This window comes from Lucilia sericata, unplaced genomic scaffold (genome assembly GCF_015586225.1).
Source record: "Lucilia sericata isolate MDLA Ls3-8-SP2 unplaced genomic scaffold, ASM1558622v1 Contig000517F_arrow, whole genome shotgun sequence".
Classification (NCBI taxonomy): Eukaryota; Metazoa; Arthropoda; class Insecta; order Diptera; family Calliphoridae; genus Lucilia; species Lucilia sericata.
Window position 1 is genome coordinate 209,856 of NW_023994530.1, and position 19,738 is coordinate 229,593.

The 19,738-nt window shown below is 30.4% G+C and overlaps 1 protein-coding gene across 6 annotated transcripts in view; it reads right to left on the bottom strand.

Moving 5' to 3' along the window:
- The window catches only part of LOC119605771 (NAD(+) hydrolase sarm1), a 68,631-nt gene extending 49,723 nt beyond the window's left edge, over positions 1 to 18,908 (bottom strand). For 3 of the 6 annotated variants that reach the window (XM_037959063.1, XM_037959066.1, XM_037959065.1), the window contains exon 1: positions 18,630 to 18,907. In XM_037959063.1, the coding sequence (XP_037814991.1) occupies positions 18,630 to 18,875 (246 nt within the window). In that variant the 5' untranslated portion in view covers positions 18,876 to 18,907. Of the gene's footprint in view, positions 1 to 18,629 lie in introns of all 6 variants that reach the window. The other 3 variants (XM_037959071.1, XM_037959062.1, XM_037959072.1) reach the window with 3 other exon arrangements.
- Positions 18,909 to 19,738: the final 830 nt, after the last annotated feature.

Here is a 19,738-nt window from a genome sequence, read left to right on the forward strand (position 1 = left end):
AGATGATACTATAGGGAAGATTGTCGATCAAACTATAGCCGAGTTTATGGAGCAGACCCTAGTAGAGACAAAATACCAGACTATAAAGTAGACTATAATAATCAATACCAGAGTCTAACTGAAATTATAGAGCAGATTAAAGACCAGGCTATAGTCGATATTATAAACCTGAAGTCAAGATTAGAGACTAGTTTAGCCTAAATATGTACCACACTATAGACCATATATAGTCGAGATTCTGAACCAGACTATAATCAAGACTATAGACTAGTCTATAGACCAGACTATAGTCAAAACTATAGACCAGACTATAGACCAAACTATAGTCGAGACTATAGACCATATTATAGTCGAGATTATAGGTCAGTTCAGTCCGTATACCATATTATAGACGAGACTGTAGACCAAGCAATAATTGATATTATAGACTAGATTATAGTCGAGTCTATAGACCAGACTATAGTCGAGACTATAGGCTAGACAATAGTCGAAACTATAGACTATAAACTAGACTATAATCGAAACTTTAGACTAGACAATAGTCGAAACTATAGACTATAGACAAGTCTATAGTGGAGACTATAGACCAGACAATAGTCGATACTATAGACCAAACTATGTGCGATACTATAGACCAGACTATAGTTAAGACTATAGAGCACGCTATAGTCGAGGTTATAGACCAAACTATAGTCGAGACTATAGACCAGACCATAGGCGAGATTATATACCTATAGGTATATAATCGAGGCTATAGACCAGACCATAGTCGATACTTTAGACCAGACAACAGTCGAAACTATAGACTATAGACAAGTCTATAGTGGAGGCTATAGGCCAGACAATAGTCGAGACTATAGACCAGACTATATGCGATACTATAGATCAGACTATAGTTAAGACTATAGAGCAGACTATAGTCGAGATTATATACCAAACTATAGTCAAGACTATAGACCAGACCATAGTCGAGACTGTAGACCAGACTATAGTCGAGATCAGACTATAAAAAGTCGAGTTTATAAATCAACCGGCATTCGAGAATCTGGATTCGACTCCAGTCTGAAGTATAAACCAGACTAGACTATAGTCGAAACTATAGACTAGACTATAGTCGAAACTATAGACTAGACTCTAGTCGAAACTATAGACTAGATTATAGTCGAAACTATAGACCAGTCTATAGTGGAGACTATAGACCAGACAAGAGTCGAGACTATAGATCATACTAGAGCCCTGCATGAGTGACTTAAATAATAAATTAAAACATTTGATTTTTTTCAAACACTGTGTTTGACTCACTCATTGTTTTATGAATGAAATGAATAGTATATTTGAAAATAAGGAATGTTAGTCAATACTCAATTCAAACGAAACAAGTAATGAGAGTGTTTGTGTGATTCAATTCAAGTAGTATACAGTGAGTGAATCGAGTGAAAGCAAAACAATTTTTAAGTTCGACAAATTAACAGATTTTTTGAATATTACTTCGAATTTTCGAACTTAATTTCGAATAGTCGAAGATAATATAGTAGCGTCATCAACTGTACTTAACACTGACAAATTTCAGCCAATTTGGTCCACGGAAACTGGTTTTATCAGCTTTAAATTTTTTTCGAACATGAGTTCGAATTTTCGAAAAATTTTTTTTTTAGTTTTTTGGACTCAAAGAATAATTTAAAAGCATAAAAAATTTTTCGAACATAACTTCGAATTTTCGAACTTAATTTCGAATATTCGAACATAATATTATCTTGTCATCAATTGTACTCAAGACTACCAAATTTCAGCGAATTCGGGCCACAGGAACTAGTTTTAACAGCATTCAAAATTTTCACCATTTATTCAAGAAAAAGTTTGAATCGATTCATTCGATTCAAACAATCTATTTTGTATTGTTTTAACATAAACAAATTGTTTACTCGCTCGATTTGAATGTAGTTGCACATTCACTTGATAGTACTCACAACGTTTGAGTATAACAAAACTTTGTAAATACTATTCTAAACAAACAATGAGTTGAGTGCAAAGCAATGAGTCACTCATTGTGTGTAGCAAATAGAGTTACTCATGCAGGGCTCTAGATCATACCATATGCGATACTATAGACCAGACTATAGTTAAGACTATAGAGCAGACTATAGTCGAGATTATAGACCAAACAATAGCCAAGACAATAGGCAAGACCCTAGTCGAGACTATAGACCAGACCATAGACGAGACTGTAGACCAGACTATAGTCGAGAATCTGGATTCGATTCCAGTCTGAAGTATATACCAGACTAAAGTCGAGACAAGATATCGAACTATACTTGGGATAATAGATCAGACTTTAGAAATAGTATGTAGTCAAGACATTAAAGCAGGCAAAAGAAGAGAGCAGACAATAGTCGATTCCATACACTATAGTCGAGATAATACGGTAGACTATAGTCAAGACGAAAACCTGACTATAGTCAAGATTAAAACCTTTACTTTAGTAGAGATTAAATAGACTCTAGTAAAGGCACTATACCTGACTATAGTCGAAAATTTTAAATTTATACTTTATAAAATGATTTCATTTCATAAAGGCTTTGATAAAATATCAAAAGTCTTCAATAAACTTTGATCATTTAGCAATAAATTATGACACAATTGCCAACAATTTCGTTGTTTCTTTTTTTGGTAGCTTAAAACGTTATCTTTTAGATAAAGTTAAAATATTTAGTCATTGAAACATCACACTTATTCTAAATATAACCTTTCATCATATGGGATTTTCCCCACTTCTTACTTATTAGTTTTACTATAGTGACACACTTTTTAGTAGTTATCATTTTCAAATTTCCCCGTTTTGAATTTTTCTTCATTTTTATTATTTTTCCCTCAATATTACTGCAGTTACAATCTTGTGCAATTTAATAAAACCAAGATTCTGTTACGCATATTAATTTAAAACTAAAAATATATATTTTAATTGTATTACTCAGTAATTACCCTGCATGACTTTATAAAATGTTCATAAACAAACCTTATCATTTAGACACGATTTTTTTATATATATAAAAAGAGAAACCATATTTACGTCGAAAAGTCTCATATGAATCGAAACTAAGGCTATTCTAAGGTTTAATATACTTTGATGAATAATATTTTAAATTATATATATTTGCTTAGTATTTAAGCTCAAGACCCTACACACTTCTATCATCATTATGTCAGTCCCATTCAAAAGAAATTTGATTTTGTCATTTGTTTTAAAAAAAAATTGTGTTTGTTGTTTTTTCCTTTCTATGAAGATGATAAATATTAATTGGAACTATTTATGGTTGAAGTTTTCTTTTGTTAAATGTGTATTCTTCTAGAGAATTTTTTTTGAAATGTTTTATTATTATTGATTGATGAGGTGAGATTATTAATTGTTTCTTATGAAAATGTTATTACAAGTTGTGGGAGATTTCTCATATTTTGTACAAAATCGAGATTTTAAAAGACAACAGGTGACAATGATTTGTGCTGAGCGGATCAGCATACATAAGAAACAGCCTTTCAATTAATCTGTGGTCCTTCGAACTAGCTTAGAAAAAGAATGATAGTTTCTAGAATAGACAATAGTCGAGAGTATATGTAAATCAGACTAAAATCTTAAGTATAGATCAGACTATATACCAGACTAAAGGCCAAACTATTGTTGAGACTATAGACCGTACTATAGTCGACACTACGAGTAGACTATAGTCGAGACTTTGGACCAGACTATGGACGAGACAATAGGCCAGATTATAGTCGAGACTATGTAGATCAGACAACAGTCAAAACTATAGATCAGACTATAGATCCTTATGTAGTCGAGGCTATAGATCTGACTAATATCGAGACTGTAGATTAGACTACATTCTAGACAATAGACCAGATCATAGTAGATAGTAAAAACCATTATGTAGTCGAGGCTATAGACCTGAATATAGAAGAGTCTATAGACCAGACTATAGTCCAGATTATTGACCAGACTTTAGACCAGACTATACTCGAAACTATAGTCTACTGTCAATACTATAGAACAGTCTATAGTCGAGACTTTAGAACAGTCAATAATCGAGACTATAGAACAGTCAATAGTCCAGAATATTGAACAGTCAATAATAGAGACTATAGAACAGTCTATAGTCAAGACTATAGAACAGTCAATAGTCGAGACTATAGAATAGGCTATAATCGAGACTATAGAACAGCCTATAGTCGAGACTATAGAACAGTCTATAGTCGAGACTATAGAACAGTCTATAGTCGAGACTATAGAACAGTCTATAGTCGAGACTATAGAACAGTCTATAGTCGAGACTATAGAACAGTCTATAGTCGAGACTATAGAACAGTCTATAGTCGAGACTATAGAACAGTCTATAGTCGAGACTATAGAACAGTCTATAGTCGAGACTATAGAACAGTCTATAGTCGAGACTATAGAACAGTCTATAGTCGAGACTATAGAACAGTCTATAGTCGAGACTATAGAACAGTCTATAGTCGAGACTATAGAACAGTCTATTGTCGAAACTATAGAACAATCTATGGTCGAGACTATAGAATAGTCTATAGTCGAGAATATAGAATAGTCTATAGTCCAGACTATAGAATAGTCTATAGTCGAGACTATAGAATAGTCTATAGTCGAGAATATAGAATAGTCTATAGTCCAGACTATAGAATAGTCTATAGTCGAGACTATAGAACAGTCTATAGTCGAGACTATAGAACAGTCTATTGTCGAAACTATAGAACAATCTATAGTCGAGACTATAGAATAGTCTATAGTCGAGAATATAGAATAGTCTATAGTCCAGACTATAGAATAGTCTATAGTCGAGACTATAGAACAGTCTATAGTCGAGACTATAGAACAGTCTATTGTCGAAACTATAGAACAATCTATAGTCGAGACTATAGAATAGTCTATAGTCGTGAATATAGAATAGTCTATAGTCCAGACTATAGAATAGTCTATAGTCGAGACTATAGAACAGTCTGTAGTCGAGATTATAGAATAGTCTATAGTCGAGACTATAGAACAGTCTATAGTCGAGACTATATCAGTCTATAGTCGAAACTATAGAACAGTCTATAGTCGAGACTATAGAATAGTCTATAGTCGAGACTATAGAACAGTCTATAGTCGAGAATATAGAACAGTCTATAGTCGAGACTATAGAACAGTCTATAGTCGAAACTATAGAACAGTCTATAGTTGAAACTAGTCTATAGTCGAGAATATAGAATAGTCTATAGTTGAGACTATAGAATAGTCTATAGTCGAGACTATAGAACAGTCTATAGTCGAGTCTATAGAACAGTCTATAGTCGAGTCTATAGAACAGTCTATAGTCGAGACTACAGACCAGCCTATAGTCGAGACTATAGATCAGTCTATAGTCGAGACTTTAGAACAGTCTATAGTCGAGACTATAGAACAGTCTATAGTCGAGATTATAGAACAGCCTATAGTGGATACTATAGATAAGTCTATAGACGAGACTAGAGATAAGTCTATAGACGAGACTATAGAACAGTATATAATCGAGACTATAGAGCAGTCTATAGTCGAGACTATAGAACAGTCTATAGTCGAGACTATAGAACAGTCTATAGTCTATAATCGGGACTATAGAACAGTCTATAATTGAGACTATAGACCAGTCTATAGTCGAGACTATAGACTAGACTATAGTCGAGAGTATAGAACATACTATATTCGAGAGTATAGAACATACTATATTCGAGACTATAGTCGGGGTTATAGTCGAGACTATATACTAGACCAGACTATAAACCAGTATTTAGTCAAAACTATAGATCAGACAATAGGCGAAACTGTAGACCAGACAATAGACATTGTACCACCTTCATATTTGAATAAAAAAAAAACTTCTAAATTAATCTATTTCTAATTATTTTTTTTTTTTTTTTTTTTTCATTTTAGTTATTATTTATTGAATCTTTCTTACATAGAAATTTACAATAAGTATTGAAATCTTAACCTAAACTATAACTAACGTCGTTATTGCCACTGCAATTTCAACAAAAGTTCTCGATAATTTGATTATCTGGCAAAATCCAATGTTTCCGTTCTTCTCAGTCGTCTGTGACCCTCAAATGACAGCAACTCCCTGGCAAGGGGATTTGGGTGATCCATTAGTTTCGACAGGTAGGTTAAACAAGAGAGTTTGATCTCCTCGCGTATTATGGGGACATTGAGATCCCTATGAATATTACTATTGCGAATGTACCACGGGGCACCTGTTATTGACCTTAACAGTGCTGACTGCTTTCTTTGTAATTTTTCAACATTTGATGAGGAGGCTGTTCCCCACAGTTGAATGCCGTATAGCCATATCGGTTTTATAACTGTTTTGTACAAAAGCACTTTGTACTCCAAGTCTAGAGCAGACCGTGGTCCAATTAGCCAGTACAATTGAGCTGACTTTAATTTTATTTGTGTAACCTTGGCTTCAATGTGGTGAGTCCATGTTAAGCGGCGATCAAGGTGGATACCAAGATATCTCACATGGCTTTGTTCAGGAATTTTTATATTGTTTATCTGCACGGGAGGACAATTTTCCCTTCTTAAAGTAAATGTAACGTGAGTACATTTTGTAGCATTGACTTTTATTTTCCATTTGTCCAGCCATTTTTCCAATTCGCCGATGTGAAACTGGAGTTGTTCAGAAGCTATTGAAGGGTTTGCATGCATGCTTACAAAAGCGGTATCATCCGCAAATGTAGATGTGTGAGTCAGTGCGCTCGTTGGCATATCTGCAGTATATAAAATATATAGGAGCGGACCTAGAATACTCCCCTGGGGTACTCCAGCAGATATTTTTCGACGTGAAGAGATCACATCTTTAGATCTGATTTGAAAAGATCTTTCATATATGTAATTTTTAAGCAGTTTGTGAACATTCGCAGGTAGTAATGTGATAATTTTGTGTATTAGTCCATCGTGCCAGACTTTATCAAAAGCTTGAGAAATATCTATGAATAATGCAGAGCAATATTGCTTGCTCTCGAAGGCCTTTCGAATAAGAGTTGTTATTCGATGTACCTGTTCGATAGTGCTGTGCTTTCTTCTGAAACCAAACTGATGGCCAGGAATAATGCAATTATCGTTAAAGTGTACTAAAAGGCTTTCAAGCAATAACTTTTCAAAAAGTTTTGAGAATAAAGACAACAGGCTAATGGGACGGTATGATGTCACTTGAGTGACATCTTTCCCCGGTTTTGGTATCATAACAATCTCGGATACTTTCCATGAGTTAGGGAAGTATCCAATACGTAGCATCGAGTTAAAGATGAACAAAATAATTCTCAGTGCTGAATTGGGCAGGTTACTTATCATCGTGGTAGTAATTTTATCTATACCAGGTGATTTTCCTGCCTTTAGACCTTTGATTGTCATCTTCACGGTAGAGAACCGGAATTTTATTGGGTGTGGAACCACATTATTTATAATGTTAGCACTAATAGAAGAATCTGTATCATTTTGAGTAAACACATTCTCCAAGTGATTGGCGAATGCTTCAATTTTTTCTGACGTATTTCTTGCCCATTGACCATTCTGAAGGCGTATAGGTGACTCATATGCAATAGGGCACTGCATATTTTTAACAGCTTTCCAGAGACTATATTCTGTTTTCTTAGTAGGGTCTAAGTTTTTGAGATAATTTCTCAGATTAGATTCCTTATTATCCTTTAAAGCGATGCGAAGTCTTCTTTGGCACTGATTAAGTTTAACCTTTATGTTTGGAGATCGTGATTGTTGCCATTGACGTCTGAGTGTTCTCTTTTCTTTAATAAGAGACTCAATGTTCCTAGGACATTTCGATTTTTTGAAGTCTCCCAAGGTGACTGGGGGTGTAGACACTTTGACAGCATCTTGTAAGATATCCGTAAATATATCGACAGCGAATTGTATTTCATGGTCATTCTTCAATGAAATGTTTTGTGGCAGGTGTGAGCTAACATACATTTTATACTTTAACCAGTTCGTTTTCTTGTTAGGGAAACAAGAACAATAGTTTTCCAATTTATTTGGGGTTTCTAATAACGTTAAAATTGTAGGCGAGTGGTCTGACGAGAGGTCCAATGAAGGGATCACTGAAATAAATTCTCGTTTTATATTTTTGATTACAGCAAAGTCAATTAGATCGGGAATCTTATTGAGGTCTGTAGGCCAATAGGTAGGTTGGCCACTAGATATGGCATCTAGTCTGTTGTACGATATTGCTTCTAGCAATTGTCTGCCTTTGGGAGTAATGAGGCGAGAGCCCCAAAATGTATGTTTTGCATTATAATCACCAGCTGCTATGAATCTTGGGCCAAGAGTTTTAAAGTATTCGAGAAACTGCTCTCGATTAACATTATACCTAGGAGGACAATATATTGAAGATATTGTAACTCGACTATCAGGTATATTTATAGAGGTGGCCTGGATATGGTCCTTTTTGTATTCTGGCATTGGGAAATGTCTAATATTTTTTCTCACTAAAATGGCTGTTCCACCACAGGCTCTGCCACTTGGATGTTTTGTATCGTAAGTGTAGTATCCATTAATTCTGAAACAATTCTTTAGGGTAAAGTGTGTTTCAGAGACGAGTAGTACGTCAATTTCCTGAAGTAGCAGGAATTGTTCTACTTCATTCTTGTGTTGGCTAAGGCCGTTAGCATTCCAAAAACAAATTCTTAGAGAATTCATTTTTTATTTAGCAGGATCTGCATGAGCATGCTTTGATTCTGCATTAATTGTTGAAACATATTTTGCATATTTGCCATGAAACTGTTCATGGTTTGAATTAGATTCTCAATAGAGCTTTGAGAATTTGTTTCGGGTGCAGGCACACCCTCTTTTAATGCATGTGCATATGAAAATAATGGGGCATTATTTTCATTGTTTGATTGCAAATTCTCATTATTCTTATTTGTAAGACTTCTATATTGGGCACTAGAAGTTTGATTTGCATTCATTTGGGTAACGGAACCCTCTTTTGTCGTATGGGCATACGATTTATTCTGATTGCTTTTATTTGTGATACTTCTATATTGAGCACTAGAAGTATTAGGAAGGCTTGGGAAGTTAGAAGCTTTATATTGAGCATATAAAGGTCTTCTGGCCTTGTTTGATTGTTGGATGTGTAGATATACTGGACATCCGCGATAGTTAGCAGTGTGATTTTGACCACAGTTACTGCATTTTCTTTTATTGTTATCTGTTTTTGGGTAAGGACAATCTTGACTCTTATGGATGTCTCCGCATCTCACACAAACAGATGGTAATTTGCAGAAAGTTCTGGTGTGACCGAACTCTTGGCAATTTAGGCATTGAGGAGGACCTCTGCGCTTAATGGGTTCCTCTACAGTTATTTTGCGATTGAGAAGATATCTTAAACTGTATATTGGATGAGTATCACCCTTTTTTTTCAATTGTGAAGAGTTAACAGTAATTTCAACTCTAAACATTGGTTGGGGAATTTTGTCCTTGTTAAATATATTGTGAATGGACTTCACTTCATAACCTTCAGACTCTAGCGCCTTTTTAATGTCATCAGTTGGTACAGAGCTGTCTACACCTTTGATAACTACTGTCAAACCCTTTGCACTTTTTAGTTGATACGTGTAATAATTTATTTTCTCAGAATCAAAACTATCAACTATTGTTCTAAAAGACTTTTCTGAATAAGTCTGTATTTTTGTTTCCTGAATATTTCCTTTCCGTAGAGAGACTACATGGAAATTTTCTTTGCCTACAAGTTGGGACAACTTATTTACCAATAGATTGGTGGTAGGTTCGCGCAAATAGAGGGGAGGTGGCTTTTGGTCTTTTAAAGTCATAGATGGTACTTTTTCACTTTCTTGGTTATCAAGCAGTGCAAAACGATTTTGACTTACGGAATTTGTTTTCGCTTGTTTTGGATTTGGTTCCAATTTTGAAGTCCTAGGGCTGGACTTACGTTTTGCATATGTGACATAACGGTCCATTCCCGTTTGGATCTTTTGCGTTTTATGCGAGCTCAATAAATTTGGAGTATTTTTTGGTATGGCACCAGTATTCTTTGACATTGGGCTTGAGTGACCCTCCTTATCATTAATGGTTTTCACAGTGTTAATATTGTTATTGGTACTATTTGTGATATTGTTCACATTAGCATTACTATTTACATCAACCATTGAATCAGTTGTTTGATTATCTATTTTTTCTTTTGCTTTGTCTTCCACACAATTGTCTTGTTTTGGCGCACTTGAGAGAGGAGATCTCTCGTTTGTTGTTGTTTTTGAATCTGTTGTTTGTTTATTTATTTTTTCTTTTGCGCTATTATCTACACAATTGTTCTGTTTTGGCGCACTTGAGAGAGGAGATCTCTCGTTTGTTGTTGTTCTTACACTTAAATAGTTTTTATGATTTTTTGGATCATAATTATTGTTGTTGTTGCATGGAGAGCTCATAACAAAGTATGCATTTTTTCCATTGCTACTGAGCCTCCTTTCACTTGTTGGAGAGTTAGAGAAACTCATGCACAATAACACACACTACACTCTATTTAAGGTTTTGTTGTTATTTTTTCTTTTTGTATACTTTTTGCTTTTTTTATAAATTGTTTTGTTAATAATTGCATTAACAAAAACGACAATTTATTTAATTTAAATGTATTTTTAATATTAAAAATAAATAAGTATGTATTTAATTAGCGTCCATTCGCTGTTACTTATCTTTTTTTATATTTTTATTAAGAATTTATATTCACAATGTTATTTTCCTGTGAGAGCGATTTAAAACACGTCTATCCACTATAGAAACAAAAATAATTATTCAAATGAAACTTTTTTTGCAGTAATAAAATTTAAATTTTTTCCCTTTATCATTAGTATATATAATTTTCTAATTAGTTGCAGCAATAAAATTATTAATGATGATTTCAAAAAATATATATTTTTATTTGTTTTAATGACTCATAGATTTTTTTGCAGTCATTTAATGTTTTTTTTTTTTTTTTTCGTTAAACAAATAAGTGAGCGTCAGAAGTGTACTTTTCTAATTTAAATAATAAATTTATCTTATTGGAGCAATAATTGTTACGACTTTTATGAATAGCACTGGATTCATCTACCGGATGAAGATGTTAAATTAGATGGCAAAGTGTCATAAGCAGAGAAAATGTTGTAGTTAATAAAACGCCTTAGTATTTGTAAATTTAGATCATTATCAAGATGATGGTTTTATGAGGGAATTAGATAAAAATAGTGTTATAAAAATTATTAATATTTTTAAAGAATTTGATCTGTTAGATGTCTTTAACCCAGACATGTACAGAGTAAGGGGGAATGACTAGTGGGATAGGAACCTAATTTGGAATAAAAAATGAAAGATAATGTAATGTCTTTGATAAATTTTATTTGTTTTATTTATAAACAAGTTTAGCGCAGAGAAATGAAAATTTGTTTTAAAAATTCGCAATGCCTGTGTGGAAATCAATTTAAAAAATTAACACTTTTGATTAAAATACAAAGAAATTTGAACTTTAAATCAATAGTTAACAGTAACAGGTAATAAAAATATATTTAAACAATTACACATGGTCTTAAAAAAAAAAACAGCCAAAATGACGCCAAAATATAAATAACAGATTCATACTTAATTGTATAACTGAAAGGGTAAATAGGCTAAGTCCATAAAATGAAAAACTACTATTTTATATTTATGAAAACTACTGCCTCAAAGGAAAGTTTATAGCCACTTTTTTAAACTATTTTTATTAAATATTTGTAAATCTTTATCTATGTTTGATGTCACATAAAATGGGGAAATGGTACTTAACACAAATTGAAAATGAATAGTTTTTTAAGAATTTTTTTAATTAAAAATTTCTAAATTTGCAGTTAATCTTTTTGTCAAATAATGAAGTCTATTACTTTCTAATGTTTCTTTATATTTCGTTTTCAAACTTATTGATAAAATTCTTGACTATTTTAAATTATTGATAAAAAATAACAAGTTTTTTTCTTCACCCTTATCTGATTATGGGAATTTTTTTTATAAATATTTAGTTACAAAATAAATGTAATTGAAAGAAACGAAAAAAGTATAAACTACCGAAACATGTAGAAACATTCCAATCTATTGTATGTCATGTTCTGTTTTGGCCAAAAGGAAAAGTGTAAATGAACTTGAATTGGTTTATTGAACCGTTTATGGAGAGATATGGAAAGTAATACCCTACTGCTGGGATAATAGAAGTAGTTGGAATTTAAAAACAAGGCCCCAGTATTCCAAAATAATTAATTACTGGACTAGTCTGTGTCAGATCCATTTCATTGAAATAATTATTTCCTCATTAACCATTATAATAGGTTCCGGTGGATTGGTAGTTAGTCTATCTGGAGGTCGTGGGTTCGCTTACCACAAGAGTTACTAATAACAACGCGTCTTCGAAGTAAACAACCAACCAACTAAATAACAAACCAACTACTAACTAACTAACTAACTAACTACTAACTAACTAACTAACTAACTAACTAACTAACTAACTAACTAACTAACTAACTAACTAACTAACTAACTAACGAAGAACGAACGAACGAACGAACGAACGAACGAACGAACGAACGAACGAACGAACGAACGAACGAACGAACGAACGAACGAACGAACGAACGAAAACGAACGAACGAACGAACGAACGAACGAACGAACGAAAACGAACGAACGAACGAACGAACGAACGAACGAACGAACGAACGAACGAACGAACGAAACGAACGAACGAACGAACGAACGAACGAACGAACGAACGAACGAACGAACGAACGAACGAACGAAACGAACGAAAACGAACGAACGAACGAACAAACGAACGAACGAACGAACGAACAACGAACGAACGAACGAACGAACGAAACGAAAGAACGAACGAACGAAACGAACGAACGAACGAACGAACGAACGAAAGAACGAACGAACGAACGAACGAACGAAACGAACGAACGAACGAAACGAACGAACGAACGAACGAACGAACGAACGAACAACGAACGAACGAACGAACGAGAACGAACGAACGAACTAACTAACTAACTAACTAACTACTAACTAACTAACTAACTAACTAACTAACTAACTAACTACCTAACTAACTAACTACTACTAACTACAACTAACTAACTAACTAAACTAACTAACTAACTAACTAACTAACTACTAACTAACTAACTACTAACTAACTAACTAACTAACTAACTAACTAACTAACTAACTAACTACTAACTACTAACTAACTAACTAACTAACTAACTAACTAACTAACTAACTAACTAACTAACTAACTAACTAACTAACTAACTAACTAAGTAACACTAACTAACTACTAACTAACTAACTAACTAACTAACTAACTAACTAACTAACTAACTAACTAACTAACTAACTAACTAACTAACTAACTAACTAACTACTAACTAACTAACTAACTAACTAACTACTAACTAACTAACTAACTAACTAACTAACTAACTAACTAACTAACTACTACTATCTATCTATCTATCTAACTAATTATAGTCTAGTCTATAATTTACGCTCTTGCTTAGTCAGTAGTCTGGTCTATAGCCTACAGTCTATAGTCTTGTCTATAGTCTAGTCTATAGTCTTTAGTTTATACTTTATAGTCTATAGTCCAAAGCCTACAGTCTATAGTATATAGTCTAGTCTAGCCTAGTCTTGTCTAGTCTACTCTAGTCGTCTAGTCAAGTCTAGTCTAGTCTTGCCTTTAAAACAAACTGTTTTTGGCTACAACTAAATATATGAAATAAATTGTTAAATAGAAAACTTCCATAAATAGAAAACTTCCAACTTTATATGTAGAAAAAGTTCAGAAATTGTTGAAAGTGGCCACAAAAGTTACTCTATTCCCCAGTTCGCCACAATTACGTTCAATATCAATAAACCCATTAAATTTTATAGACGACATCATCACCACCACCACCTGTCAATGACCATGTAGTTAGTTCATTTTTAAATACATATTTAGATTTCAAAAATACTTTTGTTGATAACATTTCAATCATTTTATTAGCATTTAGGTAAGAGAGGAGGTGTTTTTCCACCACACGATAAGCCCTCTTCTAATCTAATGAAACGTTTAATAAATGAGTAAATGCAAGTGAATTAGCAAAGTTCTATAAAGAAATCAAATGAAATACAACTATTTAATGATTAAATAATTGTTTAAAAATAATTATTACACAGTTTAAAAGAAAACAAACAAATATAAAAAAAATATTTATAAGACGATAATTAAAACAATTGATAAGTTTATTAGAGAAAATTAAATTTAAACAAACACAAATTGGTAGAGAGGTAGAAAACGAATTTGTTAAGGAGCTATTACTTACAATATGGTTGGTATAACTCATGAGGACAAATAGCAAGTCACGTGACTATTTTAATTAACAAGAACTTTGACAAGACTTTGAGAAGAATTGTGAACATTTAAACACTACACTAATGTTAACGAAACTATTAAAAAATACTCTATTGTTTTAAGTTTTATAACAGTTTACCTTTAAATTTGCAGTAGCTCTTCATTATTTTTAAATATTACCGCACACTTTGTTTTAGATAATTTGTGCAAAAAAATGTCCCACATTTTATTCCACCAAATGTCTAGTTACTCATATTTTTTTTTATTTAGAATAGAATTTAATAATTAAATAAAACTTTTATTTTATTTAATTTAGACATTTTTGAAATATCTTTTTTTAACTGTCACATTTAAACAAATGTTTTCAAGATTAAAACTTTGAAAAGAATTTTTATCAATATAATAAAGAATACAAATGTATAAACTAGAAATTCCCCAGAAATCCACTTGCTATTTGGTCAGTAATTAAATTCTTAAAACAAAGATAAATATTGTAATAATCTTAATTGCATTTAATAAAATTAAAATATTTCTTTAGAATTTTTTGATAAAGAAATTCATTTTTATCTAGAAATTTTTGTTAAGACTTAATCATCATTTTTATTGATATCTTTTTTTGAATTTTCTATTCTAAATAATAAATTCATCACAAATTAAAATTCATTTAACTAATTTAGGCAATTTAACTAATATTTCTCATCAATTACTACCGTAAATTTCCTAAAATAAATAGAATATATCACAACAATTAAACCCACTCAATTTACCTAAAAAGAGCGTATGAGTAATATATTTCATTTCAACAACTCATTTCAAACTAATAATTACTCATACGCCTCAAAACAACCATAAATAATAAGCGAAAAAACACACACACCACTCAAATGTGAGCAAATATTGTTTTGCTTATTTATGCAAATAAAATCTATAGCCTATTTTAGGGCTGTGCAAAATAAAATGAGGTTAAATTTTATACTTGAGTTAACACATACAAACATTTAAATATTAAAGTGTGTAGCAGGGATGGATAAGTAGCTGCGTTTTTACTTTCAAGTCAAGATATTTCTATTAAAAACTGTTATATAGAAATTTTTTCAAAACAAAAACTATTATACTCTGTTTGTTCTGTAAGAATAATTGTTATACATAAAATGTTTATCCGTAAAACTGTTATACACAAAATTTTCTATAGAAATAACAGTTTTAGGCTAAATTTTCTCCAGAAGAATCTGTTATACATAAAATTTTCTCTAGAGAAAAACTGTTAAAAATAAAAATTTCTATAAAGAAAACTGTTATACACCAAATATTCTAAAAGAAAACTGTTGTGCTCAAAGTTGTTGTGCTATCTATAGAGAAATACATATTTTCTGACGAGAAAACTATAAAGAAAACTGTTATACACCAAATTTTCTATAAGAAAACTGTTTTGCACTGTTATGTTCTCTAAAGAAAACTCTTATACAAACAATTTTCGATACAGAAAACTATTATATACAAAATAATCTATAGAAAAAACTGTTATACAAAAAAACTGGTCTATAAAGAAAACTGTTATACACCAAATTTTCTATAAGAAAACTGTTGTGCTCAAAGTTATCTATTAATAAAACTGTTATACACAAAATATTCTATGGAGAAAACTGTTATAAGATCAAATTTATATAAAAAACTGTTATACACAAAACTATCTATAGAGAAATAAATATTTTCTTTTGAGAAAACTATAAAGAAAACTGTCATACACCAAATTTTCTATAAGAAAACTGTTGTGCATATAGTTACCTATAAAGAAAACTGTTATACACAAATGTTCCCTAAAGAAAACTGTTGTAAAAACAATTTTCTATATAGAAAACTATTATATACAAATTTATCTATAGAAAAAACTGTTATACAAAAAAATTATCTTTAAATAAATCTGTTATACAAACAATTTTCTATGTAGAAAACTATTATATATAAAATTATCTATAGAAGAAACTGTTATACACAAAACATTTTATGGATAAAAGTGTTATAAGATCAATTCTATATAAAAAACTGTTATACACAAAATAATCTATAGAGAAATACATATTTTCTGTCGAGAAAACTGTTATACATCAAATTTTCTATAAGAAAACTTTTGTGCACAAAGTTATCTATAATGAAAACTGTTATACATAAAATGTTCTTTAAAGAAAACTGTTATACAAACAATTTTCGATATAGAAAACAATTATATACAAAATTATCTATAGAAAAAACTGTTATACACAAAATGTTCTTTAAATAAAACTGTTATACAAACAATTATATACAAAATTATCTATAGAGAAAACTGTCATACACAAAATATTCTATGTAGAAAACTGTTATAAGATCAAATTTATATAAAAAACTGTTATACACAAAATTATCTATAGAGAAATACATATTTTCTGTCTATAACTATAACTTTAACTATAAAGAAAACTGTTATACACCAAATTTTCTATAAAAGAAACTGTTGTGCACATAGTTATCTGTAAAGAAAACTGTTATACACAGAATGTTCTTTAAAGAAAACTGTTATATAAACAATTTTATATATAGAAAACTATTATATACAAAATTATGTATACAGAAAACTGTTATACACAAAATATTCTATGGAGAAAACTGTTATAAGATCAATTTTATATAAAGAAAACTGTTATACACAGAATTATTTATAGAGGAATACATATTTTCTGTCGAGAAAACTATTATACATAAAATGTTATATAGAAAAAACTGTTATACACAAAGTTTTACACATAATAAATTATCTTTAAAATCTACTTCACTCAACATTTTCTATAGAAAAAACTTTTATACACATATTTTCTATGTGAAAAACTGTTACACGTAAAATTTTCTATAGAGAAAACCGTTATACACAAAATTTTCAATAGAAAAAACCATTATACACAAAGATTTTTATACCAAAAAACAGTTATACAGCAACTACACACCAGTTCGTATAGAAAAACTGTTATACGCAAAATTTTATATAGTGATAAATGTTGAACACAGTATTTTCTAGAGAAAAAACTGTTATACACAATATTTTCTAGAAACAAACAAGTATACACATAATTTTCCAAAACAGTTATACAAACATTTTTTATAATGTTCTATGGAAAAAGCTATTATATACAAAATTTTCTATAGAAAATCTGTTATACAAAAAATTTTCCATAGAGAAAATTGTTTTACATAAAATTTTCTATAGATAAAACTGTTATAAACAAAATTATCTATAGAGAAAATTTTTATGCACACAATTTTTGTAGAGACAAACTGTTATACACAAAATTTCATATAGAGAAAATTGTTATACATAAAATTTTCTATAGAGAAAATTGTTATACATAAAATTTTCTATAGAGAAAATGTTATACATAAAATTTTCTATAGAGAAAACTGTTGCACATACAATGTGTTTATAACCGAAACTGTTATAAACACAATTTTCTATAGGAAAAATTTATTAAACACAAAATTTTCTATAAAGAAAACTGTTATACACAAAATTACTTATAGAAAAGACTGTTACATACAACAATTTTTGATTGAGAAATCTGTTATATAAAAATTTTAATAGACAGAACTGTTATACATGAAATTTTACAGAGAAAACTATTATATCCAATATATTCTACGAAAAAAACTGTTATGGATACAATTTTCTATTAAAAAAAACTTGTATACAAAATATTTTTTAATGAAAAAACAGTTATACGCTAAATTTTCAATCGAGGAAACTATTATAACTAAATTTTTCTACCGAGAAAACTGTAATACACCGAAAATTTTACCAAAAAACTTTATACACAAAACTGTTATATTTAAAACTTTCTATAAAAAACTATTATAGATATAAACTTTTTTAGAAAAAAACTGTTATACAAAAAATTTTCTAAAGAAAAACTCTTGTATATACTATTATCTGTAGGAAAACTGTTATACAAACAATTTTCTATGGAAAACAACTGTATGTAGACAAAATATTCCTTAGTGAAACCACTGTTATATTAAAAGTCTTTTTCCATAAGTTTCTACAAAAAAAAAAACTGTTCTGCACACAATTTTCTTCAAAAAAGAACTGTTATACTCTACACATTATAGAGGCAATATTAAATAAAAAAAACTTTTCGTTGATTCATTTTCACTCACCTGTTGTGATGATGTTTCCTTAACACTACTGCTTGAACTAGAACTAGTATTTATTTGACGACCCATTGTTGATGTACTGGCCAATGAATTCCCTGTTGTTGGTATAACCATACTGCTATTGTTGTTGCCTATAACTACCCCACCACCGCCACCCGCCAACACCACTGCCACCATTAATGGCCGGTGATGTTGACCCCATTGTACTAATACTGGGTGAACTATTGGCCGATGAGGCAGCTGTACCATTTTTCTTATGGAAATTTTCAATAAACGATGTAGCCGGACTAATGACACCGCTCTGTGAACTATCCGAAAAATCTGACATCTAAAAGAAAGAAAAAAATAAAATGAAAATTATTAATTTTTAAAAATATTCATATAGTACTAAAAATTATTTATTTTTGTTTAAGACCGCATAAATTTACTTTTTTATGGCTAATCAATGTAATTAAAGTTTTTTTTTTTTTGTGTTAATAACAATTTACGAGTGTTTTTTAACAATTTTTTTTTTTTTAACTACTATTTATTATTATTTTATTTTTTCTATTACCGTATTCATATACATATACTTATAACTATTTATTTATAAATGCTGTTGAGAAGAAACAAAAAAAAAAACGAAAATGTATAAACATATACACGTTTGAGATATAAAATGATTGAATGGCTTGTTAACAAAAATTAACGTAAAATTAACTATTGAAAATCGATACCACACAACTAATGATAAAAATAATAACAACAACGTAAATTGTAAATTAGAGAATAAATTGAAAGAAATAGTTTTTATAATTAAAAAAGCAAATACGTTTTTAGAAAAAACTGTTATACACAGAATTTTTCACGGTTTTAAACTGTTTTGCAAGAATTTTACAATATGTTCGATATGAAAGAAAACTGTTATACGCAAAACTATCAATGAATTTCATTTAGAAAAAATATTATACACAATAAAATCTGTTATAGAAAAAAATTCTATAGAAAAAAATCTTTATAAAGAATCTCTCTTTATATATATAAAACTGTTATACAAGAAATTTTTCTCTAGAAAAATATGTATGTTCTCTATAGAAGAAACTGTTATAAATAAAATCTTAACAGATAAGAAT